This window comes from Panthera leo, chromosome A2 (genome assembly GCF_018350215.1).
Source record: "Panthera leo isolate Ple1 chromosome A2, P.leo_Ple1_pat1.1, whole genome shotgun sequence".
In the NCBI taxonomy this organism is placed as follows: Eukaryota; Metazoa; Chordata; class Mammalia; order Carnivora; family Felidae; genus Panthera; species Panthera leo.
In genome coordinates, this window is record NC_056680.1 from 154,891,101 (window position 1) to 154,919,080 (window position 27,980).

General features: G+C 41.8%; 1 protein-coding gene across 1 annotated transcript in view; it reads left to right on the forward strand.

The window, feature by feature from the left end:
- MGAM (maltase-glucoamylase) overlaps nucleotides 1–27,980 on the forward strand; it is a 97,486-nt gene that overhangs the window by 20,654 nt on the left and 48,852 nt on the right. Inside the window, 18 exon segments of the mRNA XM_042926887.1 lie at nucleotides 393–519; nucleotides 2,116–2,213; nucleotides 9,655–9,775; nucleotides 11,014–11,123; nucleotides 11,677–11,828; nucleotides 12,420–12,591; nucleotides 14,810–14,909; nucleotides 17,027–17,139; nucleotides 17,692–17,817; nucleotides 19,098–19,229; nucleotides 19,392–19,508; nucleotides 21,193–21,306; nucleotides 22,399–22,483; nucleotides 24,065–24,182; nucleotides 25,299–25,470; nucleotides 27,014–27,130; nucleotides 27,683–27,800; nucleotides 27,803–27,836. Of these exon segments, the coding sequence (XP_042782821.1) occupies nucleotides 393–519; nucleotides 2,116–2,213; nucleotides 9,655–9,775; nucleotides 11,014–11,123; nucleotides 11,677–11,828; nucleotides 12,420–12,591; nucleotides 14,810–14,909; nucleotides 17,027–17,139; nucleotides 17,692–17,817; nucleotides 19,098–19,229; nucleotides 19,392–19,508; nucleotides 21,193–21,306; nucleotides 22,399–22,483; nucleotides 24,065–24,182; nucleotides 25,299–25,470; nucleotides 27,014–27,130; nucleotides 27,683–27,800; nucleotides 27,803–27,836 (2,126 nt within the window).

The following is a 27,980-nucleotide window of genomic DNA, read 5'->3' on the forward strand; positions in this document are numbered from 1 at the left end:
CCATGATTTGATCATTTTTTTTAACATTTATTTATTTTTGAGACAGAGAGAGACAGAGCATGAGTGGGGGAGGGGCAGAGAGAGAGGGAGACACAGAATCCGAAGCAGGTTCCAGGCTCAGAGCTGTCAGCACAGAGCCTGATGCGGGGCTTAAACTCCATGAACTGGGAGATCATGACCTGAGCCGAAGTCAGACACTTAACCAACTGAGCCACCCAGGAGCCCCTGAATTGGTCATTTTTAATCCAGGTGATGGGTACATCCATAAGGGTTTGTGAGTTACTCATATTATTTATGTTAGATTTAGATTTGAGCTTTGCCATTAAAAAATTACCAGGTGTAAATTAAATAAAACTCAAATCTTAAATTCCCCCCTCTCCTTATTTTTGTAGATGGCAAGAAAGAAGTTGAAATATTTCACGAGTTTGGAGCTTATGCTCAGTGTTCTTCTGCTTGTGGTGTTTATCATCACTATTCCTCTGTTTGTGCTTTCAGCCATGGATTCTTCAGAATCTAAAGGTAACAAGGAACTCTGGTGTTCTCCCTCCGTGCGTTCGTTGCCCTTGTCAGAGCAGTAACCTCATAAATGGCAGGGAAGTGATGCTCTCCTATACACTGGTGTGAGTATGTGTGAGTGTGTGAGTTTGTGTGTGTGTAGGGGGAGGGGGATGTGATATGTGCCTCAGTGAGTCCCTGACTGAAACTGTGGCAGCCACTTAGGTATTCTCTGTAGGCCTAAGGTGATACTTTTATTTCCCAGTTAACGCAGTGCAGGATTCCACAGCTGACTCTTGAAATAAATTTACTGAATTGCATTGAATAATTCTAACTTTGTTAACAATATTAATTAACCCTTATTAACTAATTATCCCTTATGTGCAAGGCAATCGGGTAAGTATATAATCAATTAAAATATTTTAGGCCAAAGTTCTGTTCTTTAAAAAATAACAACTACCAGAGTTATTTAATTAAAAGTTTATTGAGCTGTCTTACTCTGAAAGAGGGGCTGGAGTGTGCTGAGTGGTTCATCTAGGAACAGCTTCTATGAACCAAGTGATGAAAGGTTAGTCTGTGGCTAGAAGACTTCTCTGCCCCTCCTACCTCCATCCCAGCCCTGACAATTTCTACTTTTGTGGGGAGTTAGAGCAAATGATCTCAAAGGTTGCTCAACTCTTAAGATCCTATGATCTCGAAGATGGAACCAAAATCCTTATGCAGAAACTGGCACAAATATGGAGTTCTCTTAATCCACCACTTTTGAATTGGAAAAGAAATGAAAGCTAATGGAAAGCCTCACTGTTTTGTCTTAATGTCCTTATTAACATTGTAGTGACCTACATAAATCTGACTTCCTTATTTTAGAATGCAATAAATGTGTCTTTTTTTATTTGACTGAGTTTTAAATCTGAATCAAGGCACTTGGGCAGATCCTAACTGCCAGTTTTTAGACTGGTGGCCTCCCTTTACATTTTTTGTCATAGGAGGCTTTTATATTTACATAAGTATGTCACCACTCAGAAGTATTCTATGTTGAGGGAATGAACGCCCATTGACTGAACCACCAGAATTGAGGTTATGATGATTAGGGCAGTGACATTCAAGACAACCACATACACTGGACATGTCCTGTGTGCAAACCTATTGTGAACCAGCAGCTGGGGGTGAAAATAAAGGACCAGAGCAGTCTGCAGATGTTTCTGTTCAGGGGCAGATACTTAATACTTTAGATTTTTCAGGCCATACGGTCTCTGCCAAAACTACTTAATTTTGCCATGGTAGCACAAAAGCAGATAGAGATGATACATTAAAAAAATGGGTGTGGCTGTGTTCCAGCAATACTTTATTTAAAAATCAGGCTGTGACCTGATTTGGCCCACAAGCTATAGTCTCCTGACCCCCAGACTGCAGAAGGTGGATTTGGTTCTTAGTAAATACAGTCGGCTAGAACAAAATGAAGCTTTCTAAAGTGAAAGTGTACATTTCAAGGACATCAGCGTGAAGCCCAATCAGCGGAGTTCATACCATTGGAGGCGTTGAGAACTGTGATGATACCGAATGCCTGTGATATTAGTTCTGTCTGATGGGCATTTTATATTTGTTTGTGGGATATCCCAGATCCTGAGACAACGAGTACCACCCCGGGTTCTGCTGAGTGCCCAGTGGTCAATGAAGTGGAACGGATAAACTGCATCCCTGACCAGCCACCAACAAAGGTTTGAATTATGGATCTTGTTTGCACTTAAGAGTTTATGCCAGTGGGTAGTTTCTGCTGTTGTTTATTTTTGTTGTTTTGTTTGTTCGTTATCTGTGTGTCGCTCCCAGAGAATTGCTTACATTGTAGCTACTGGTGCCTCAGGCAAACGAATCCTGTATCCATGCTTGTATGGCCGTACAGCTTTGGGAGAAGAAGAGCTAGAAGATTCCTTTGTGTTGACAGATTAAGTTAAATATGAATTTCAGATAAACCATGAATGCATTTTTAGTATAAGGATGTCCCATGCAACATTTGGGACTTATTTATACTAAAAATCGATTTGTCTTTTTTCTGCGCAGCACTGCTTGGTCACTGGTTCTCTCTCTCTCTCTTACTGCCTCTGTTTCTCGCCTTTCCTCTGTCTCTCTTTCTCCTGTCATGATTCCGAAAGGTTATCTAGGATCTACAATAAAAAGTCATACACATGCATAAAACATTATTTAAAATAAGGACCAAGTTTTAAGAGCCATGTTTGGGATGGATGAAAACAAATACCAGGGTAAGATAGTGCTGGCATCTCGGTATTTACCTTGGGGCAGTATTTCTTGATCATCTGCTGAAGTCCTGTTGAATATTATGATTATAAAATTCATTGTATGCACTGCGTCAGTCGCTTTTCACATTGAGAATGAATGACAGCCAAATGCAGCCATCTGAGTGAAGTCCACTGATGTCAAACGGCACATTTGTATCGGGCACAGATAGGATGCCCGCTGCATGTGATGCCTGATGCCTGGGCATGTGGCACTCTCACGTGTGTCTGTCCAGCCATCCTGTTGTTTGTATACTGGGCTAATCTGTGATGCTCTTGAGAATGGCTGTTTTGGTTTATCTGAAGGTCCTAGTACCAAAAGACATTTTTCTTTTCTATTTTTTTTCTCTCACACTTCTGGAGGCTAGAAGTCCCAAGTCAAGATGCTGGCAAGGTTGGTTCCTTTTGAGGGCTCTCAGGAAGAAGCTGTCCGTGCCTCTCTCCTAGCCTCTGGCGGTGGTGGTCAATCCTTAGCATTCTTTGGCTTGTAGCTACATCACTCCAATTCTGTCTCTGTCTTCACATGGCTTCTCCCTGTGTGCGTGTCTGTGCTCAAATTTCCCATTTCAAAAATACTTGGCATATTGGATTAAGAGCTTAATCTACTCCAATATGATCTCACCTTAACTAATTACATCCGCAACAATCCTATTTCCAAATAAGGTCACAAGATGAAGTAGTAAGGATCAGGACTCCAACGTGTCTTTTTTGGCAACATAATTCAGCCTATAACATGGCAAAGTCACATACATGGGAACTATGGAAAGTGGGAATTGTTACAACTTGAGCCTTTGGTGTTGACTGACTGACTGGGCGTAGATGCTGAGTCAGTGAGAAGCAACACAGCATAGAAACCGACGAGATCAGCCATGAGATGTGATGGACTGGGGTTGAGGGGAGGGGGAAGTTAAGGCAGAGAAGGGAACCAGAGCCGGATAAGTAGCTTGGCCTAGAGAAGATGTCTAAGATTGGAGCGGAGTGATGGGGTAAAACTAGTCAGGAAGTCCAGATGCTGTGTTGAAGGCAAGAGAGAGATCCAATCTGGTAGATAGCTCAGGATCAGGACATCCCCTGGACAGGACAATGCAATGTTCTGACCAGCTGTCACAGCACTGAAGGGCAGCAGCCTGGACAGCAAGCCTGCTAAGGTAGGAAATAATTCCAGTTAGGCCAACCTCCCTTAACAAGACTATCATAGTGTTCAGTCCCCTTCATCTGGCATCTTGCCCTGGCTGAAATGACCTTGACCTTCTCTTGGATTAGAGAAGAGAGTTGCCTGCTGGGAGTAGGAAGAAATGAAGCTGAACAGAAAAGGCTGATTTAAATTTTAGAAGACCTTGGAACTCAGATAGAGGAAGTTGAGTTTTGACGTGATACACAGCAGCGGGGAGCCACGAACCACTTCAGGCTGAATGGAATCATGTCATGAGAAACAAAGAAAAAAATGTAAAATGCAGGAATAAAGGAAAAAGAAGATATCAGGGATAAAGAAGAACCAGAGCACTCTGGTAGAGGGCCACGTGTCATAAAGTTCAGCATTTGGGTGATAGGTTCAATTAAACTAAATATTTTTCTTTTCATACATTCGTTTTGAAGAGAGAAGCTGCATAAATAAATAACTGGAATATAAAACAACAGATCATAAGATACAAAAGAAATATGATGAGGACCACGGAATAGAAGAGATTATTATAAAGGAGAAGGTGACAATATGGAATTAAAGATGAGTAAGATTTTGACACATGTGGGAGGAAGGCAAAGTGAATTCGAGATAGAAGAGGCATGTAAACAAAGTAACGGAAGAGGAAATTGTGGGGCACACACGTGGCGTATCAAATGGTCCAGTATGGCCGAGATACGGGGTGGGTGCCAGGGAGAAGATAATGCCTGAGACTGGAAGGTAGAGTAGAGCTTGATGAGAGAGGACCATGAATGTGCTGCTTTGTTCATAGGAATGGGAAGTTGTGAGCTAGATAGGCTGCACCTAAGCAGGATGTTTGGCACACTAGGTTCGCAGAAAGTTGACCCACACCCATTCACTCGACCCCGTTACACTGTGCTAGGAGCCTCATTGCTCGGAAGCCCACTAGAAGACGAAGGCCTCCTAAGTCCATTCCCTCTCCTACAACACCCCAGCTTGTCATTGGTTCTTGAACTTTGGACGTCATTACTGCCTCAGGAATGTTTCTTTGGTGTTTTATTAAAAAAACTTTTAACAAATTCTGGGGTATCAAGATCATAGCTCAATAAAATGGACTTTGCTTTTTTCTATATATTGTGCTCAACCAAATTAATCCATGACCTTGGCATTCATTCCTTGGCCCACTCCTCTTTAGCTCAGCTGGAGAAAAATGCTCTGGGAGTATTTTCAATGGTCTGTTTTTTCATAGGAGGTATATCTTTGGTATTTTGTTGGATGTTTTAAGTATCCTCGTGACGATATGCTGCTCTGCACTGTTGTTGACAGGCCGAGTCTATGGATAATGATGTATTTGTATAATGTACAAATTAAAGGGAAGTATATGGCTGTATGGAGGAAAGAAATTATGAAATTATGAATATGACACCAGACTAGCAGAAGTTTCCAGTGTTGAGGCCATTGCTGTACCATTTTATCGCTCCTATCTCTTTCTCTCCCCCAGAGTTACTTATAAAGAACTAATAGTAGATTTCCCTTCAGATGATTCTTTGTTGTAGACCCCCTTGTTTCTCACTCCCAATAACGAGAGGGAATCCTATGCATCTATTTGTGAAACCACATGGAGTACTCTTGGGAGACATTTTGGGAGAGAATGAGCTCCAGGAGACCCATCCGTGAGTCTCAGAGGAAAAAAAATACTACCTAGTCAGTATTATGTCTGGAAATCATGATAATTTAGCTTTATTCTTTTTTTTTTAATTCTTTTATGTTTATTTTTGAGAGAGAGAGAGAGACAGAGACAGAGCATGAGCAGGGGATGGGGAAAGAGAGAGAGAGGGAGACACAGAATCTGAAGCAGGCCAGACTCTGAGCTGTCAGCACAGAGCCCAAGGTAGGGCTGGAACCCATGAACCATGAGATCATGACCTGAGCCAAAGTTGGGAGCTTAACTGACTGAGCCACCCAGGTGCCCCTTGACTTTCTTCTTTTCCATCTTACAAAGTATCTTTTTTTTCTTGGCCTATTGTGTTGTTGAGACCTTCAATATACTTTTAATTCTAGAAGTCACCTAATATTTTTTTTTAAAGGGAATGTTTTTGACATTTTCCCATTTAGTAACATGCTTATTGTAGTTTTTTGATAGATACCCATTATCCAACTGAGGAAGTTACTTTTTACTCCAGTTTGCTAAGAATTTTATCATGAAGAGCTGGTGAATGTAAATGACTAATGACTATAAGGTGTACTTTCTTTAATAAGTTATTGTGGTGAATTACAAAAGTGGATTTTCTAATATCAAAAGATCTGTGTATTTCTAGAAGGAACACTACTTGGTCATTACTTAATATATTGCTAAGTTCTGTTTTTAATGCTGTGTGTCCTTTTTCTTTTAGGCTTTTGCATTTGTGTTTATGGATACAGCTGGGCCCTAGTTTTCCTTTTTCTTTCATGTCTCATTTAGGTGTAAAATATCTCCTTCTTTGTTTCTTTTCTTGCTTTTTTTTAAAGACTACTTTTTTATGTTTATTTATTTTTGGGGAGGGGAGGGGCGGGGGGGGTGGGGCAGAGGACCTGAAGTGCAAGTTCTGTGCTGACGGCAGAGAGCCCGATGTGGGGCTCAAACTCACAAACTGTGAGATCATGACCTGAGCCAAAGTCAGATGCTCAACTGACGGAGGCACCTGGGCGCTCCATTCGTTCACTCTTTTAATTGTTAAGAAACATCGAGGTTGGGGGAGACCTCAGTGAGGACTTGGGTAGAGCAGAGCTTGATCAGGTCTTCAACAGTCCTCAGCATCTGGTTTCTCACCATCTCTGAGTCAACCTCAGTTCTCTTTGTGTTGGTGCAGGAGCCTGTATATATCCATCATGTAAAAAGTAAACTAAGTGGAAACATCTTTCCTTTTTTTGTGTACTTTGTCCATTAATTACTGAGGAGCCTCTTTAAAAATATTCCATTTTGTACTATCTTCTTCAGTTTTGCCTCGTTAGAGTCTTTAAAACCTTTCTGTACATATGTTCTGTAAATATGTGAAAAAAACTTCAGCGCATATCAAGTTTGTGATGTCATATCTCCCTGGAGCCTTTTGTCATTATTTAGTGACTCTGTCTCCCTAATGGTGCAATTTTACTTGAGGCCTATTTGTCAGGTGTTGCTAAAGTGACACTAGCTTTTGGGTAGCATCCTACTCACATAACCTATTTCTGCCTCTTTTATGTACTTTTGTGAGCTTAAATTTTAGGTGTGGCATTTCAGCTGAATTGATTTCTAAGCAGTCATCGCTGAATTTATTTCTGTAAATTTAATCTGTTTTTGTCTTTTAAGTTAAGTTTTTAAAGCACATCATATTTGACCTAACCCATTTTTTCCTAAGGTCTCATTTTGTGTTTTGCATTGGTTCTGTTTCTCTATGTCCTGCTCCCTACCCGCTCCCTACCCCACCCCCCACCTGCATGTTTTCTTTCCTTAGTTTTTGCATCGAGGATTTTTTCCCCTGAGCTTTTAATTCTGTATTGGAAGTTACACGTGTTTTATTATTTTGTCAGTGCCTCTTAAACTTAAATCCTCACATCCAACTTAAAGGACGTTCGTGTCTTTGATCTAATTCTTCTTTTTAGGGTTTTTCAATCCTGTTCACATCATCAGTTTTCATAGCTTCTCTTTACAACTATTTTCCTAGGTTTCACATCCTTTCTACTTTCTTATTTATGTGCATCAGGCTTCTCTTTCTGCTTCTCGTGACTGCTTGGTTCCACTGCAGGAACTGCTGTTTTCAAGTTGGCCAACAGAGACTGTTCACTTTTCTGGCTACTGCAGCCAATTCTTTGATCTTTACCCTTTCCAGTTCAATGAAGACATTAAGTGCTGGGAAGCATGCAAAAACCATTCTGTTTAACGCCCTTTTCAGCACCTTTCTCTTTTCCTGATGCACCGAGGCTTCATCTGAGTTGACTTGGAAAGGAAAAAACAAAAAAAACTATTGATGGAAGTTGGGTTTGCAGTGACCCCGATCCCATAGCATACTGTCTGCAGATAGACAGTTTTCCCTTCCTTAAATTGGTATCCACATAAAAATAAGCATGGGGGCTCCTGGGTGGCTCAGTTGGTTAAGCATCCAACTTCTGCTAAGGTTATGATCTCGTGGTTCATGGGTTCAAGCCCTGAGTTGGGCTCTCTGTGGTCAGTGCAGAGCTCACTTCGGACCCTCCGTCTCCCTCTCTCTGCTCCTCCCCCACACTCTGTCTTTCTCTCAAAAGTAAATAAATACACTTAAAAAATTAGCATGTGATTAGATCTAATTGTTCATATATCTAAGCAAGTGCTTTTTGTCTTATCATTTACAAAGCATGGCCATGTTCTCCTGGCAACGTGCTTAACAGAAACTCAACTGGGAGTATAGGAAAAAGGCAACGGATACCAGAGAACTAAGTTTTGGTCCTTGCCTTCTCAATAGCTAACTAAGTAACCTTTGGCAGGTCAGTTCACCTCTGTGAACCTCTGTCTGTCTGAGGTTCTTCATCTGTAAAATCTGTGTAGTGGGATGTATTAGTTATTTATTGCTTTGTGACATTATCCCCAAATTTAATGGCTTAACACAAAAACAATCTTTTCTCACATTTTTTTTTATGGTCACAAATCTGGCTTTGATGTAGCTGGGTGCTTTTGGCTCAAAGTCTTTTAGAAGACTGCAATCAAGGTGTCTGCTGGGGCTGTGGTGTAATACTTTTCAGGTTCATTCATGTGATTGTTGGCAGGATTGAGATCCTCCAGTGTTGCTGGATGAGAACCTCAGTTCCTAGCAGGCCATTGGCCAGAGACCTCCCTTAGTTCCTTCCCATATGGTTCCATCCACAATACGTCTCGCCTCCCCAGACTGAGGGCTCCAGTAGAGCAAGGGAAAGAGAGCAAGCAAGACAGGAGACATCATCTTTCTGTAATCTAATATTAGAAGCAATATCCCATTATTTTTGTGTTATTCTATTAGTTACAAGTCACTAGGTCTAGTTCACACTCAAGAGGAAGAGGTTTCTTTGTACTTGTTTATAGTTAACTTGGTTGCTTCTCTCAAATAAATTAGTTGAAGTGAGAAAGGGATTGCATTCATTTTAGTCTCCACTGGATTCTGTCTTTAATTGTGGTATAAGGCAGGCACTTTTCTTAACTAAAAATTAGACTGTATTTGGGTTTCAAGGAACAATTACTTTCTACCTTTGGGGACGTTGAGAGATTATCTATCTATCTATCTATCTATCTATTATCTATCTTTCCATCCATATACATCACACACACACACACACACACACACACACACACACACTAGATGTGTTTAAAAGTCAAAGAAAACTGATTTGATTTCAAAGCTTCTGAATAAAGCAAGGTCCTTTTTCTGAAAAAACAAAACCAGTATAAATGAAGCTTCATTTGTAATTTTGGGTTACTGGTGATATACCTATATTGTAGTTTAGGATATTTAAATAAATTTATCAGTTTTGTTGTGATGGCAGATATGGGACTGCATTGCATTCCCTATATCATTATATAATAACACTAGCAGGATAGGACATTGGCCATAAAAATTAGTCTTTGAGTACAAGGTGTGCATTGACCGAGATATGGCACAATGTCTCTAAATATCATTGTAAAGCGAGGTTAATGATACCACAAGCTGAAATTTTATTTGTAAGTGATAATGTTCTATAAATTACTTGACAAATCTCTTATTTTAGGCCACATGTGATCAGCGTGGGTGCTGCTGGAGACCGCAGGGGACCATAAGTGTGCCCTGGTGCTACTATTCTAAAAGCCATGGTTATCAAATGGAGGGTGACCTTGTAAAAACAAATGCAGGTAAGCCAGACAATGAGGCAGGAGCTCCAGATCCTCTGGACATTGGCTCTGTTTGAAGCAAAGGAAAGCCTTAGTGGCATGCAGAGTATCACCCTGCACAGCCACGCGACTGCAGGTGACAGAAAGTGGGCACTGCTCTAAGGCAAGGGTGACAATCCCTTTCGACATCAAGAAAAAAAAATCCAATCTTGGGAGTTAGAAGGCGTGTTCTATTCCTGGCTCTACCTTTATGTCCCTTGGTAACCTTGTACAAACATTGTGAGCTCTTTGGCCCCCAAGTTTCTAACTTTTAAAGTTTGTTTGTTTGTTTGTTTGTTTGTTTGTTTGTTTGTTTAGAGACAGAGACAGCACGAGTGGGAAGGGGCAGAGAGAGGGAGAGAGAATTCCAAGCAGGCTCCGCACTGCCAGTACAGAGACAGACATAGGGCTTGAAACCATGAACTGCGAGATCGTGACCTGAGCCAAAAATCAAGAGTCGGACGCTTAATGGACTAAGCCACCCAGGCGCCCCCAAGTTTCTAACTTTTAAAGAGAGGGGTTTGAACTTAGTAACCTCTGAGACTGCTTACAACTCTAATATAACGTGATTTTGCTGATATGGAAACAATTACAATTTCATACACATTTTATGTGAATGTCAGTATTTATGAACTAAACACCTTCTCTTCTTTCTCCCACCCTAAAATGTAGGGATACTAATGAACATTCTGGAGGTTAACAGAGGGTGACTACTTTGGGGAGGCTGTTAGCATAAAGGAAGGGGCACGTTGCCCCTCCAAGGCTCTTGGCCTGATGGCCTTTACTAATAAGGTCTCAATTATCACCTGCCTTATCACAGAACATGGGACATGGCATCAGTGTATATGATCACCTGTAATGTAACATGAGAATAACTGAGAATGAACAGAGTATATATATATAAATCGAAGGCCAAGTGTGCAAAGGGTATATGATTAACACAGAATGGCTGATGGACTGATTGAAAGAGAATTAGGCCTTTGCATGGGAGATTTCAAGCAGATTTTGTAAGAGAGGCATGAGTTTTAGAGGGAAGTGACAGTACCCAGATTCACAATCTGGCCCAAGGTAATATGTGCATATGACAGGTGTAAATCTATCTCTTCCCTTTTAAGAAAAAAAGGCCGACAGTCCGTTTGACATAAAGCTTAATTTGTATTAGCTATTGTTTGCTAGTTTACACAGACAGCTATGTAAACCTTTTCCCCTCTACATACTAGGATTCACAGCCCAGTTGGACAGGTTGCCTTCTCCATCCCTGTTTGGAAATGATGTCAACAGTGTCCTTCTCACAGCAGAATACCAGACAGCCAACCGTTTCCACTTTAAGGTTGTGATTTCTTTATTCTTTAAACATCTTTTTGAAATGTCCTTGTTCTCTACCTGATAACCACAGTTACTACAAAATAGGCAATGCTGCTAATGGAGGTTTTTTTCTCTACTGACATTATTCTTACCTAGTACCTATATGTTGAAGGCATCTGTTGCCTTCCTTCAGTGTGACTGCCTCCTGAATATATTTTATAGAGTCAACTGGTAAAACTTGGCTTTCATATATGTGTCCTTGAGACCATGTGAAATGTATTCAGGAGGGAAAAAGGAAAGAATTATCACAGCTGTGCAAACTCTAGAGATAGTCCTTCTCTGTAGACTTACAATGTGTATTTCTACCAAAAGACTAACTTCTGCCCAAGTGTTAACCATTTGACTTGGTAATATAATGGGTACATCTACCTCAGACATAATGCCATTTGGATCAGTTCCTGAGTTCAGTACTGTGAGCATAGACATTGGGGAGCACTGCTGTTGGTAGGGAGGCTTCTATCTTGGAAATACTGAGAAGTTTCCATTTTGACTTTCTTTTCCTTCATGTCTCTGGCCAGTTGACCGACCAGAGCAAGGACAGGTACGAAGTGCCCCATGAACATGTGCAACCCTTCAAAGGAAATGCTGCTTCTCCTTTGACCTATGAGGTTGTTGTCTCCAAACAGCCATTTAGCATCAACGTGATCAGAAGAAGCAATAATCGTGTCCTGTAAGTTTTGAAAACCTTCTGGGGATCAGAGTAGGAAGGACGGGGGGAGGGAGGTTTGCAAGCCTAAGGAAGAAGGGTACATGCATTTCACATTCCTGAAGGTTGTAAGCCCACTGTTGGTGAACAGACTGTCTCCAAATGTATACTTTTGTCCGCCTTCCTCTCTCCTCCCCCTCCTCCACCTCTTCCTCCTCCTCCTCCCTTCTTTTCTTGTTGTTGTGGTTATTACTAAGCACTTATTATAGGCCAGGCACTGGGCTGTGTCCTTTTTTCCATTTTTCCTGCTGTGTGCTCAGTTTTTCCTCTTTATTTCCCCCTTTCCTCCATCCATCTGACCATGTGTCCACCAGTAACTATTTACGGAACATCTATTATAATGTAAGAATAGTATTTTGGTCACGCAGTAGGGTGTCTAAGGGAAAAAGAAGTCCTGATCTCTTGGCATCTATGGGAAAAAATCACAGAAGGGCAAATGGGGCCAGTTAAATAGGGGATATTGAGTCATCAAAACATAGAGGACACTTTTCTAAGAGGTCGTGTCCTTTCCACTCCACTTGCCCACCTGTCCCTGCATTTTGCATCGACGTCTAGGTTGGACTCAAGCATCGGACCCCTCCTGTTTGCCGATCAGTTCCTGCAGTTCTCCACCCGACTGCCCAGTCCTAACGTGTATGGTCTGGGAGAACAGGTGCACCGACAGTACCGGCATGACATGAATTGGAAGACCTGGTCCATGTTTGCCAGGGACACAATCCCCAATGGGGTAAGCTCTCAGGATGGCCCCCTCTGCACTGAAGGTCATAGACTCATTCTTGACAGTCACTGCTAGCAGTGTAGGATGATAGTTGAGTGAGACTCTGGGGTGAGGCTGTTGAGGTTTGCATTTTGACACTGCCTGCCACTCACCAGTTTTGTGGTTCCGGGCAAGTTACCTGTACGGGTCCTCAGTTTCTCATCTATAAAATGGGGGGAATATACTCCCCTCATAAGGTTGTGATAGGAATTAAAGGAATTTATAGATACAGAGTCTCTAGAACAGTCTGGATAAAGGAGATCATTGAAATGATTGATTAAGTGATTCTTGCTATATAGCATCTCTATTTACCGAAAGAACTCTAAAAACATACGTCGAATTTATTCCATTTAACAGGTGAGAAACTGAGGCTCAGAAATAGCCCAATGTTTAAAAAAAAAGTTTGAAGTAACAAAAATAGGATCTCATCCCTGGCCCGTCTAATGGAAAGCCCATGCCCTTGTTCTACCACATGCCTATCAGAAGGACAGAAAAGGTGATGAGTCAAAGCAGCTCATCCATCTGTGAATGACTGGTGATGGTTATCTGATGAAGACCCTCAGATCCTTGCTACTCAAATGGGCATCACCATGTGAGAAATGTGGGCTCTAAGCTCCCTCTTCCATCTATTGAATTAGAATCTGCATTTAGGCGTTACTGGGTGGCTCAGTTGGTTGAGCATCTGACTCTTGATTTAGGCTCAGGTCATGACCCCAGAGTCATGAGATCGAGCCCTGTGTTGGTCTCTGTGCTGAGTGTGGAGCCTGCTTTGGATTCTCTTTCTTCCTCTCTCCCTCTTCCCCCACCCCCCGCCCCCTGCATGTGCACTCTCTCTACCTCTCTCTAAAAAACAAAAAACAAGAAACAAAAAACTGCATTTAACTAACATTCATATATAATTTCTTTCAATTTTTTTTAATGTTTATTTTTGAGAGAGAGAGAAAGAGCACAAGCTGGGGAGGGGCAGAGAGAGAGAGAAAGAGAGAGACATAGAATCCAAAGCAGGCTCCAGGCTCTGAGCGTCAGCACAGAGCCCAATGCAGGGCTCAAACTCACAAACCACGAGATCATGACCTGAACCAAAGTTGGACACTTAACTGACTGAGCCACCCAGGTGCCCCTGATGTAATTTCTATGCACACCGTTTTGAGAACTGCTTTTCTAGAGCAGTGATTTCAAGCATGACTACACATTGGAATCACCTGGAGACATTTAACAAACTCTCCACCCACAGTAACTCTATTTTAACTGGGCTAGGATGCAGCCCAGGTTGAGAAGTACTGTTCTAAAGTCTTAGAAAATCAGCTTAAGTTCTCAAGTCTACTGTTCTGAAGACTGGAAGACCAGCTATCTTGAGTAGAGCTCGATCTAGTACGTTAGAAAGATGTTTGATTCGTATTAAGGCTTGATGGAGCTTTTGCAGATGTGGTTAGGTTAAGCTTCTTTGAGAGAAGAGACCTTTTGAACTACAGCTTCCAAATTCTTGTTCTCCCACATTTTAACAGATATCACAGGCTTTCACATTTCTACTAGGTAAATGGTCATAGCTGGCTCATTCAATAAAAGAACTATAATTCACTTGGCTGACATCAACTAAATGTAGACTTGATATTTTATTTTATTATTATTATTATTTTAATCTTTATTTATTTGTGTGTGAGAGAGAAACAGAGCATGAGTGGGGAGGGGCAGAGAGAGTGGGAGACACAGAATTGGAAGCAGGATCCAGGCTCTGAGATGTCAGCACAGAGCCTAATGTGGGACTCGAACTCGCGACTGTGAAATCATGACCTGAGTGGAAGTTGAATGCTCAACCCACTGAGCCACCCAAGCACCCCTAAACTTGATATTTTAAAGATTTATTTGTTGGGGTGCCTGGGTGGTTGTGAGTTCGAGCCCCGCGTCAGGCTCTGTGCTGACAGCTCAGAGCCTGGAGCCTACTACTTCAGATTCTGTGTCTCCCCCTGTCTCTACCCGTCCTCTGCTCATGCTCTGTGTCTCTCTGTCTCTCAATAATAAATAAACGTTAAAAAAACAAAAATTAAAAAAAAAGATTTGTCTCTTCTTTGACCTTGAGGTCCCTGTCAATTACTCACATGATTAACACTGATTTCTTAGGTCATTTCCAGCCATTTGCGGTTTAGATTGTTAGATGGTAAATTTTTTATTTTTCATTTTCTTTCTGCAGGATGGAACTAACTTGTATGGTACACAGACGTTCTTCCTGTGTCTTGAAGATGCTAGCGGATTGTCCTTTGGAGTGTTTCTGATGAATAGCAATGCCATGGGTAAAAAACTAAGGGAATATTCATGAAAGAATGCATAAGAGCAATTTTCAGGCCTGTGATAAGAGCAGTGGAGCCCTTTAGGAATGGCTGAACCACAGCTCAGGGGCTATGTTCTCTGATCGTCTCTTCCCTACTTCATTACCGGTTGTTGTATGGTAGCCACGAATAAGGCTTTCTCTCCTAGCTTATGATTTTCCTGAATCTGGTTGCCTCTTTTGGAATATTTTTCTATTATAGAGTTAGAACAACTAAGCCTATTATTCTATAATCTACTCAGAGGCAGTTTCTACCAATTTGTTCTTTTCCTTCTTTAGACTCATCCAGTATAGTGGTTGATATAAACTCTGGTAGGAAACAGCCAATTGCCCTGGGCCTACGATGACAGCAGCAGGGCCTAACCAGGGAGCTACAACTGGGCAGTGAATATTTCATTTAGATAATCCAAAGATAGCAAGGTGAAGTGGAGTGGCAAGGTCATCCACAGTAAGATCAGTTTGTTTAAGAAAAAACATTGTAACATCATAGGACTCCAAGAAGTCTGCTAGCTTCCCCATCTTTAAAGGTTTAGACTGGATCATTGGTTCCCAACTTTTTTTTCTGCTTGTACCAGTAACAGTGGATCTCAGGGGTCATGAATCAATCACTACATGGGAAGAGGAGATGTGTTAGAATTTTCCAGGGTTGATGGTATTGATCCCTACCCTCTTCTCAACTGAATCAATGGACCGGATAAGAGCTGCTCAAAGCATGGCCCACCGCTCATTCACAAACTGAGTCTAGAAATGGAAAGTAAACATTGCTGTAGCATCCAAGGGCATGCATGAACCCTTTCCTGTTAATTTTCACACTATTTTACAAAAGCATCAGGTTGCAAAGAATTGCAAATTAAAAAGTAAAGCTCTGATCCTTTACTACCGATTGTTTGAGACCCACTCTAGGTGACCTAACATGATTCTAAGATACCTAATAGTCTAAGAATAGACTGAGTTAGTGCAGGGATTGTACAATTATTTCAGGGTGTTGAAAGGAACCAGAAAACAGGTTGAGTGAGGCTTAAAGGGAAAGGTCCCAGGATCCTAGATATTCCATGTGAGTTATTCTTGTGACCGAAGAGTACATTTCAGTAGATCTTGAATGTTTTTATTCTTTTATTCCTAAATGCAAACCAAGGCTATGGGGAGACTTTGCCTCTGAGAACAGTGACTGGGGCTTAGAGGGATTTTGAATTTATAATCTCTGACTTTTTTTTTAACTTGGCTTTTGCTTGATGTGAGATTAACTGAGGCTAGTACCTCAGTGTATCTAATTGGGTTCCATAGCTGCAGTGATGATGGGGCATGGGGTGGGAGCAATGTGTTTTGTAGCTGTGAATGTCAGAGAAGAAAAACTTGTCCTCTTGCCCTCATCAGTGTGGTATTTGGGGGCCTGTGAATCAAACTGACAAGAGATGGGCTAGCAAGAGAAAAGACAGTTTATTTACATGTGCAACATGGGAATACAGAAGAATGCTCAGCCAAGAGTAACTCAGAGGGGTGTTTAGAACTTGGGGCTTATATTCTACCCTGATACATAAATGGGAGGGGAAGAAAGGACACTTATGAAAAACCAAAGGACTTTTTGGAAAGATAATGAGCCCTTAGTGGGAAGATAGAATATTCTTGTGACGATGTCTGCTTGGGTGTGGTGCCGAAGTTTTGTCTCTCCAGGGGTGGGAATTTATGACAAGCGAGTTATTCTGGAAGCCCTGCTTTTTGGTTGATAAGGGGTTTCGGAAACTCAAATGTTTTCAGCTTGAAATAACTTCTGTGCTACAGTGGCTTATCTGGACCCTTTCAAGAAATTGATTGCTTTTTCATGAAAGCCTGAATCCTGACATAGGGAGTGAAGACACTCTAATCACCAATTATTGAGATCTGTTCTCAGAACAAATGCGTTGCCTTTCCCGTGCTGTGAGGGCAGACTCGATCAGCAGAAGTGTGCCTCTTTGTATACAAAATTTGAGGCACTGGATTCACTTTATTAATATTCAGATGATTGAGGATCCTGCAGTCTAAAACTTTGTAATTAAAACTAGAGTAAATTCTAATATTTATTTTTTTTGCTTTTAATCTTGCAAGAGGTTGCCCTCCAGCCCGCCCCAGCTGTCACTTACCGCACCATCGGAGGCATCCTCGACTTCTATGTGTTTTTGGGAAACACTCCAGAGCAAGTTGTTCAAGAATATCTAGAGGTAAACTTATGATATCATGATTATGACTGAGGAAATAAATCCTAAATAGTACAAAGAAAAGTGAATTTAATAGGCAAGCACGAGTCACAAAAAATCTGCTATTATAAGTTGCTGCTGTAAATCTGCAACTATAAATTGACCCTACCTTCAATGATTTATAAAAGGGGCTAGGAAAATAGACTAATATTCTAACATTAGGAAATGGTATCTTGGGAAATGGAATATGTCTTATGCCACCCAATCAATGCTTACAAATTTTGTTTAAAATAGAGCATCTGCGGGGTGCCTGGGTGGCTCAGTCAGTTAAGCACCTGACTCTTGATCTTGGCTCAGGTCATGATCTCATGGTGGTGAGATTGAGCTGGGCATTGGGCTCCCCACTAGGCATGAAGACTACTTGGGATTCTCTCTCTCCCTCTCTTGCTGCCCCTCTCTTGTTCCTGTACTTTCTCTCTCTCTCTCTCTCTCTCTCTCTCTCTCTCTCTCTTAAAATAAATAAAACTTTTAAAAAATAGAGTATTTGCTAACTTTTATTTCACATACTTCTAACAGCTCATTGGACGGCCAGCCCTTCCCTCATACTGGGCACTTGGATTTCATCTCAGTCGGTATGATTATGGAACCCTACAGAGCATGAGAGAAGTCGTGGAGAGAAACCGTGCCGCACAGCTTCCTTATGTAAGTAAGGCTTTAAACATCTTCCAGTAATGAAGGAATTCCCTTGGGGAATAAATAAAACTGTTTATACTGTCTCCCCCTGAATTTTTTTTTAAATATACAATACAAAGATTTTTATCTATTCAGAAGGCTAGACATTTTGTTGGGCTAGCCATTCCTTTAAGGAACTAGTTCTTTTTAGTAGGAAATAGTAGAGACCACAATTTTGGAGTTAGGAGGCAATATGTTTGTCTCTGTTTTTCTTTAAAAAATTTTTTTTGATGTTTATTTATATTTGAGAGAGAGAGAGAGTGCGAGCTGGGGAGGGGTAGAGAGAGGGAGACACAGAATCTGAAGCAGGCTCCAGGCTCCGAGCTGTCAGCACAGATCCTGATGTGGGGGGCTCGAACTCACAAACCATGAGATGGTGACCTGAGCCGAAGTCAGATGCTTAACCAACTGAGCCACCCAGGAACCCCAGTCTCTGTTTTTCTTATAACATTTTATTAGCAAAACTTTCTTATGCTTACTCTATTGACTACATTTATAGAATGTGTTTTTATTTGAATTCTCAAAGGATTTCTTTCCCTAGTTTCAGTGAGCAAAAGTGCATAGTACATACACATGAAAATATATTTTGGGTGGTCACATCTGAATGTATCTGGTATATCAGGGAGAGTGAGGTTTTTCAAGAGTGAGGTTTTGCAATGGGAAGAACCCAGTAGTGTCTGGAATAACACTCCTCTCTCCCCAACCCCAGATACATACGTCCTAGAGCAAGAGTCCATTTCATTCCGGGCTCCACTATTTTCATACAGGCCAAATTAGGAAAAAATAGGTGCCAAAGAAAACTTGAATTACGAGAGAAGCAATGAAACAAAATGTGGGGCAGTACAATGTGGGAGACATGGGACAGACAGCCCCTTCTTCCCCCTTGTCTTGTGGATGGCGTAGGATATAGGTATGGATATGTTTTTGATAGCCTTAGTGATTTGTTGTAGTTGTTGTGGCTTGTTTGTTAGAATGGCTTTTAAGGCCAGAGGGCCAGGCAGCAAGGTCAGATGATGCAGTTAACCTGATTCCAGGGGTGGGAGTCAGGTCTTAGGGAAAACAATGGGTCCTCTGTTTTTGAAATTACTATTGGAGGAAAAGCACCTAGATGCCAGGGACCGATCCAGAACCCTGTGCAGGGCACAGCAGAGTCAGTGTGTATTGTGGATAATAACAATGATAATAGGACTGAGTCATTCGAACAGGGAAATTCCTGAGCACAAGGTTGTGGACTTTGTGTATTCTTTCAGGATGTTCAGCATGCTGATATTGATTATATGGACGAGAGGAAGGACTTCACTTATGACCCAATAAATTTTAAAGGCTTCCCTGAGTTTGTTAAGGAGTTACACAATAACGGACAGAAATTGGTCATCATTGTGGTACGTGCCGCCCTCTTTGTCCTCCAGGTCAGGTGCTTGCTCTTCCTTGTCGTTACATCCACCTCCCTCTCCACCGCCCCCCCCCCCCGCCCCAATTCCCAACCTCCTTTCTGTGCCTCAAGCTTGAAGCTGGGTCCTTCATTGTATTTTTCCTCTTCTTAGGATCCAGCCATCTCCAACAACTCTTCCCCAAGCAACCCCTATGGCCCGTATGACAGGGGTTCAGATGCGAAGATATGGGTGAATGTTTCAGATGGGGTGACTCCACTCATTGGGGAGGTAATTGAATGGGGGATATGGGGGCTGGTGCTGGCACAGGGGCTGTGGCAGTGTGTGTGTGTGTGTGTGTGTGTGTGTGTGTGTGTGTGTGTGTGTGTAGTTGTCTTGTTGGACACTTTCAGATGCCTTATACACATGGTGGGGATAAACTTGCCCCTGTCGTCTCATCCCCAGACACCTACCAGCCATCTCACTCATGCATTCCCCTCACAGCCAAGTCCTTTAAACAATAGCCTGCACACTGAATACCCTGTCCTCACCCTCACGCCCCTTCCCTCTCCAGCTGACTGTAGGTGGCTTTCCTCCCCTCCATGTCACTGGTGCTGCCCTGATGGATACCGCCACATACCTCCTAACTGCCAGATCCAATGGAACCATTTCATTCCACTTTGTACTCTGTTTCTTTGTAGTATTTCACCAGTTTGACTACCTCTGCCTCAAACTTTTACTCATCCATGTTTTCACAAGGGTGTTATCTGTTGGTTCAATTCTTTTCTTTTTTTTTATTTTAGAGAGAGAATGTGAGTGAGAGCATGGGAGAGAGAGAATCTTTTTTTTTTTCAATTATTCTAAAGTTTATTTATTTTGAGAGAGAGAGAGAGAGAGAGAGAGCACACATAAGCAGGGGAGAGGCAGAGACAGGGAGAGAAAGAATCCCAGGCAGGCTTCTTGCTGCTGCCAGCATGGAGCCCAATGCAGGGCTCGAACACATGAATTGTGAAATCATGACCTGAACCGAAGTCAGGAGTCAGATGCTCAACTAACTAAGCCACCCAGCACCACCCCCCCCCCCCCCTCCCAAGAGAAAGAATCTTGAACAGGTGTCACACTTAGTGTGGAGCCCGATGCATAGATCATGACTCTGGGATCATGACCTGGGCCGAAATCAAGAGTTGGATGCTCAACCACTGAGCCACCCAGGTGCCCCTCTGCTGGGTCACTTTGTTTTTGTTTTTGTTTTTCCTGCTGGTTCTCTTCTACTGCTTCTGTTGACCCTGTGTCAGAGAGAAAGCAGATAGCAGGGAATACAGAAGAGGAATTGATGCTGCAAACCCACAACTTGTAACAGCTCAGTTGACATTTCAATGGGACTCTCCCACATTTACCATCCTGGGCCTGGGCCTAGACAAAGTGAGTGGGAACGGTGAAGCAGAGGTCAGAGGTGAAGATTAATGAGATAGATGATGCTGGGTCCATTGATTCAATCATTTAGGTTTTAACCATTTTTTATTATTTATCTATTTATTTAATTATAATTTTTTAATTCTTATTTATTTTTGAGAGAGACTGAGAGTGTGTGAGTGGGGGAGGGACAGAGAGAGACACACACAAAATCCAAAGCAGGCTCCAGGCTCTGAGCTGTCAGCACAGAGCCCAATGTGGGGCTTGAGCCAAAAACTGCAAGATCATGACCTGAGCCAAAGTCAGACACTTAACTGACTGAGCCACCGAGGCGCCCCAAGGGCTTAACCATTTTTTAAAATGTGTTTTTCCACAAGTGACCAATCACATCCTCCTGATGTTTACTCTAAGTATCCAGAGTGCTTCACATTCCTAACTGGAAAGAACTTGTACCTGGACACCGTGATTGCCATGACCACATTAGGAATCTCTGCAAAGTGCTCTATTTTACTCTATATTCATTTAATTGACTCTGATCAATGTTTTTCTTTTTCTCCTCTAGGTCTGGCCTGGAAAAACTGTATTTCCTGATTATACCAACCCCAACTGTGCTGTTTGGTGGGCAAAGGAATTTGAGCTTTTCTACAAGCAAGTGGAGTTTGATGGAATCTGGATTGTGAGTTCTTAATATTTTGAATATTTGGTGACTATGTTCACACGGCATGTATCTATATCATTGAGTCAAGGAACACACTGGGAATAGGAAGAAAGGAAAACACATATGGCAATAATTCTAATATTCCCAATCCTAGTATGTAAATAATCTTACCAAAACATGTAGCTTAGGACCTAAATCAGATCATTATATCTGGAAGTAAACTCAGAAATTTGTTTTTTATTTTCTGAATCCAGCTCTTCTTTTAAAAAGGAATGAGCTGAATGAAGTAAAAATAGGTCATAGATGCCTTACGTTGTCACAAAGGACACAGATTGTTTGATTGCCAGTTTGGGGCTCTTTCATTTGGACACGTTGGACAAATTGGCCAGAACCAAAGTACCCAGGTGCATGACCAAACTATGGCTGTGGTAAGGACAAATGTCATGTATAATACCAAAGGAAACCAAACGCAAAGCAGCAGATGTTCAGCAAAACTGGGGGAGCTCTAGAGCTAAACTTTTTTCTATTTATAAGAGAAATGTAGAAAATTCTAACAATACAGAATGCTAAAAAGATGACAGCAAAAACCCTCTAAGATGTTGTCAGCCAAAGACATCTATCATCGACATTTTGGTGTGCGTCTTCCCGGAAAGCTCACTTGCCCATCTGTTGGCACAGGCTCTCCCCCTCACTGTCTCCAAATAGGTATTTGTGTGTGTGTGTGTGTGTGTGTGTGTGTGTGTGTGTGTGCGTGTGTATTGATATGTGTGTGCATTTGTAACTATATTTGGATATATAGAGAATGTGTAAGTTGATATATATGGAATCATATAAATTGAAATCTTTTTTTGCCTAATGTTTTTGGAAATCTTTCATTTTTTTTGTAATTATAGACATACAGCATTTTGAAGGGATTTTGAGAACCTTCTCTGTGAAGCCTTCAATGGGTAGAGAAGACAGGATCATCTATTTCCCTCCATGTGCATAAGGACCTCTTCAAAGACAAAATATCTGGAATCATTTCTCTGAATCCTCAAAAAAAGGGGAAGGCAAACATCAGTACAACATAGTTACTTTTCCTTAGTGGTAGTTTTGTTCTTTGTTTTGTAGGATATGAATGAAGTTTCCAACTTCGTTGATGGTTCTGTTTCAGGATGTTCCACGAGCAACCTAAATTACCCCCCATTCACTCCCAGTAAGTCTTGGTGGTAGTGTGATTAAAGTGGCGATGCATAGTTGGAATTTTTAATTCATAAGGATAGATATGAACAGCCTGGCAAGGGAGTTTGGACATAAATATGCATAGGCAGGGGCTAATGTGAGTAATATATACAGGAAATTAGGAAAGAAAAATTGAAGCACTCCATCCTTTCCTGAATAAGGTGTAAATTTGAAGGGGGCCATCTAGTCTTTCCACCTACAGTCTGAGCTGTTTCTAGGGGAAGGTCAAGAGAAGATACAGTGCAGAAGCCAGAGGCTAGTGGTTAGTTTGTGTTGCTCTTGAGTGCATTCGCCCGAAGGTCATCAGGACTTAGCAGAGAGAGACCAGGTAACCAGGCTTGGTCTGTGGATGACAGTGAAGTTTGGTGACTTCAAGAGTGTGAAGAACAGACATGAACCATAAGGACGAAAAAAAGCCAGAACCCATGGCCTTGAAGGTCAAAGTCAGAGTCAGTGAATATGATGCTGGTGAGCTCTGATGGAACTTTGAACACCACCATCGCTCAGGGTATGGCCCCAGAATTATGGCATTTATCATAGTTTGAAGAAAGCTAGAGGCTCACAGACACATTTCATCTTGATTAAGGGAAGAATGAGGTGCTAGCATTATAGTGTCTTAGGAATACTTCCAATCTGGTGAGAAAATGGGAAAATGGGGGTATCTGGGTGACTCAGTCGGTTGAGTGACTGACTCTTGATTTCGGCTTAGGTTGTGATCTCATTGTCATGAGATCAAGTTCTGAGCTGGGTGTAGAGTCTGCTTAAGATTCTCTCTCCCCCCTCTCTCTTTGCCCCTCCCCAGCTCGCTCTCTCTCTCTCTCTCTCTCTCTCTTTCAAAAAAAGAAAAAAGAAAAAGAAAAAAATAGGAAATTGGGGCAGATGGGCCAGGAACTTGGGTGGGGGAGCTACAGAGTTAGCACTTCATTCTTTTGGTGACAGAAACTATTTATGTTTTAGTCTAAGGGAAATATGATAATCAAATGGTTTTAGAAATATTAATCTGACATTAGTATGAGTATGAATTAGAAGATCAGTCGATTGGAAGTAAATAAGCTATTAAGAAACCATTGCAGTAGTTAAGATGCAAAGGTAATTTGGATCAGAGTCAGAATGGTACAATGGGAGCAGAAAAGAACGGGTGCATGAAAGAGATTGGGGAGTCAGCCTTTATACTATCTTGTCTGAAGACAAGGGGTGAACAATGAATTTACTCTTTCATCCAATATTTCTGTTCTCGAACCACATAATTTGACTCGGTTTGAAGAATTCAGATTCAGTCTCAAATCTAATTGAATCCTCTGGCTTCCAGATGCCTGCCTGTAGTCACATGAGCACCTGGGGTGGAAGAATGTGCATGGGTCGGCACAATTTATTTATATATCAGAGAAACTACTGCAAATGTATAACCCTCTGGTAGTGAGTAAGTGGTGTGATCATTTACAGGATGGCCACAATAAGCCCTGCCCAGAGTGCCACCATTTCAGGTTCTGCAGTAGTCAAGGAGCAGGGAACGTGCATCTCAGGCTCTCATTGACTGCTCCCTCTTTTGCCCCAGGAATCCTGGATGGGTACCTGTTCTGCAGGAGCCTCTGCATGGATGCAGTGCAGCACTGGGGCAAGCAGTACGATGTCCACAATCTGTACGGCTACTCCATGGCGATTGCCACCACACAGTAAGGCCCCTGTTGCTACGACTCAATACACCATGAAATTATTGATCTCGTTAGGTGCCAGCTGCCAGGGTGTTGTTTTTAAAAACTCTGAAAGATAAATATGGTTATTAATACTGAATGAATGGAGAAACCACCTGGCCCATAGGGAAGAAGAAATCTGATAAATATTTGTGGAATGTATAAAATAAGAGAATGGATGAATAAATAAATGAATGAATGGATGGTTGGAAGAAATAAAGAGAGGTAACTTGACCAAGGGCAAATAGTTGATACATTGTAAAAGCAAAATTTAAACTCAGTTTTGCATGAGTCCAAGGTCCATCTATTTTCCTCTGTGCCACACTGTATAGACAGGAGGGGATGTGCCTCAGGGTTTTAGATACTGGCTTAGCATCCTTATACATTGCTGTGTCCACCTTTGTGTATAGACTCAAATTCTACAGTGAGGAAAACGTCCTGAGAATTGACTGCACTTACTGTAGCTATGGCATCAGGAAGCCAGACTGAAACCACATTCAGTCATTAGCAAAGTCATAGAATAAGTTTAGCCTTCTTGAAAGATGTTTAAAATATTATAGAGTGAGTTTTTAATATATGCATAGACTTCTAAAATATAGATGATATATATTTATAGTTATAAAAGTACACACATGCATTATACATTTAAAATGTCTTTATACTACAAAATTACGAGTGAAGTGTTTCTACTTTAAAAGAATTTAAGTTCTAAAAGGCTGTTCATAAATTCATTTTTGTGTATGTTTAAAATCACACAGTGTGAAAGATCCATGGACATACATCTATGTAAAGGTAGATTTCACCTTTGTTCCATAAAAATTGTATACCTCTAGTTACTAGCCTTTTCAAGGCTGCTTTTAAAAATCTTGGGCATTATGGATTTAATAATGTACATAAAACACCTTAAGACAAAGCAAAACAAAATGTAAACATACGTAAAGGTGCAGCCTACTTCCACAGCAACTCTGACCCTACTAGGAAGGAGCTGAAAGAGAATGAGGTATGAACTTTTGAGATCCTCGGCATTATCACTGTATCTGCTAGGTTGAGACACGCTAAGGTCACACACTGACTACTTAAGCATTTCTCCCCTTCTAGAGCTGTCAAGACTGTGTTCCCTAATAAGAGAAGCTTCATTATAACCCGTTCGACCTTTGCGGGATCTGGCAAGTTTGCAGCCCATTGGTTAGGAGACAACGCAGCCACCTGGAATGATCTCCGGTGGTCTATCCCTGGCATGCTCGAGTTCAACCTTTTTGGTATCCCAATGGTGAGTCCACGTCCCAACCTCAATTCCCAGAAAGACTCATCCTAGAAAATTTTCAAAGTGTAAAGCTCATCTCTCCTACCCTTCCTGGCCCAGGGATTTAGTGTCTTGAGAACAATGGCTTCATCTACATCAGTATGACTCTGATACTACAACATTCTTTCCTGCACTATCTTATTAGGATAGAAAGTGCAACCTTGAAGTGATATCATTGGAATATTTTTCTTTTTTTTTTTTAATTTTTTTTAACGTTTATTTATTTTTGAGACAGAGAGAGACAGAGCATGAACGGGGGAGCGGCAGAGAGAGAGGGAGACACAGAATCTGAAGCAGGCTCCAGGCTCTGAGCCATCAGCCCAGAGCCCGACACGGGGCTCAAACTCATGGACCGCGAGATCGTGACCTGAGTTGAAGTCGGACGCTTAACCGACTGAGCCACCCAGGCGCCCCCATTGGAATATTTTTCTATCAAAGTATAATATACACGAAAAAGTACACATATACTTAAGTATACAGTTGATGAATTTTACAAGCTGAACACATCTGTGTATCCAGTACCTAGACGAGAAAACATGACATTGCCAGGTCCCTAGAGGTGGTTTTGACATCTTTTAGTTAAATTCAACATATATATTTATGGAGCTCTTACTGTGTGCAAGGTATTAAGGTAGGTATGCATGGTGAGGGGGAGAGAAAAGCATAAATATAGTAATAGAAATACCTTCTATTTCCCCTGAAAGTTTACAAATTTTACATACATTTTATATATATATTAAATTATGAATGTTTGTATGTTTATATAAATTTATATGTATATAGGTAAGCTAGGGACATATAAATTAAATGTTGAGGGAGATCCTGAGAAACAGACTTACTAATCCTGACAAAATTACAAGAAACAGGGAGTCAAGGAAGGGAGTCAGGAGAAACTTCATGCAAAAGGTTGCACTTGAGTTTTCCCTTGAAAAGTGGGTTTATGTTATCAGACTAATGGGAAGGTCATTTTCAGATTGAGAAAGAAACAGGAGGCAGAGCAGTAAGGGGGCGATTGATGTGGCTCTAAGGATTGGTTTGTAGGACTGGAGTGGTAAGTGATGCTAGAAACGTATGTTAGAACCAATTTTGAGGAGCCACCAGCTCAGCTGTATGGAGACCCTGGAAAGTTTTGAATAGGTGAGTGATGGAACCCGATTTAGGCTTTGGAAAGTTAATTCTGATAGTGGTGTGGTCAAAATAATAATATCAACAGTATTTCTCATTCTTTTCATCAAAAAACCGTTGCATGTCAACTGTTTTACTTACAGTATCCACACTACAGAATCTCATAAAACTCCGTGTAGCTAATTAACGGCCACTTTAACACAGGGAGGACGCTGAGGCACAGAAGGGTTGAGTAGCTTACAGTCATCTGACAGTAAAGAGTGGACATGGGATGTAACCCATTTCAGATCACGCTATATAAGCCTCCTCTGTAAAAGTTGGCAAAGTTCAGTGGGAAGCAGGATGATGGAAGTGAGGTGTACATTCTGTCTGTGTGTCCCTCCAGGTCGGTGCTGACATATGTGGCTTTGCATTGGATGCCCCTGAGGAGCTCTGCAGGCGGTGGATGCAGCTGGGAGCGTTTTATCCATTTTCCAGGAATCACAATGGCCAAGGCTACAAGGTGAGGCTCCCAGGAGACACGATAAGTTTGGCACACGTTAGAGCTGGGTCTGTCCGCATCCTCGCCAAGACATCTGTTGAGCCGACCTCCTACCTGGTGCTTCACTTAGCCTAATTTGCAATAAACCAGGACCTCCGAAGACGCGCCATTAAAATGCCCTGCTGTCACAGACTCTGCTATTTGCACTGCAGCAGTCAGGGAGATGGCGAGTCTGTGAAGGTCTTTATCAAACGTCTGTACGTTCAATCTACATTGCTCATTTTGTAATGAGAATCAAATGGGGGAACTACTTAAAAACTATTGAAAAGGCAGTCTGCTGCGAGAACTGTCCTGAGCGTGATGGAGGTGGACAGGCTGCAAGGTGAAGAAGGGCACTTACTTGGTGAAGTGATCTCCCCCTGCCACCCGTACCGCTCAGAGGCAAAGCTGGTACCCTAGGCCCCGGGTCTTTCAGGAACGAAACTCTTGGTTCTGATGAATGGCGTCTGGAGTTCTCCAGTTGCTTCTGTCATTCTTAGCTGGATCATAATCGCAACCTTTCCTTTCTCCCAGGCCCAGGATCCTGCCTCCTTTGGAGCTACCTCCCTGCTGCTGAATTCCTCCAGGCACTACCTTACCATCCGCTACACCCTGTTACCCTACCTCTATACCCTCTTCTATTGGGCCCACAGCCGGGGGACACGGTGGCCAGGCCCCTTCTGCATGAGTAAGTTACCCTAATCCAAAGGGATTTTGCTTTTTTTAATTTTTCTTAATGTTTACTTATTTTTGAGAGAGAGAGAGAGAGAGAGAGAGAGAGAGACAGAGTGCAAGCAGGGGAGGAGCAGAGAGAGAGAGAGAGAGAAGGAGA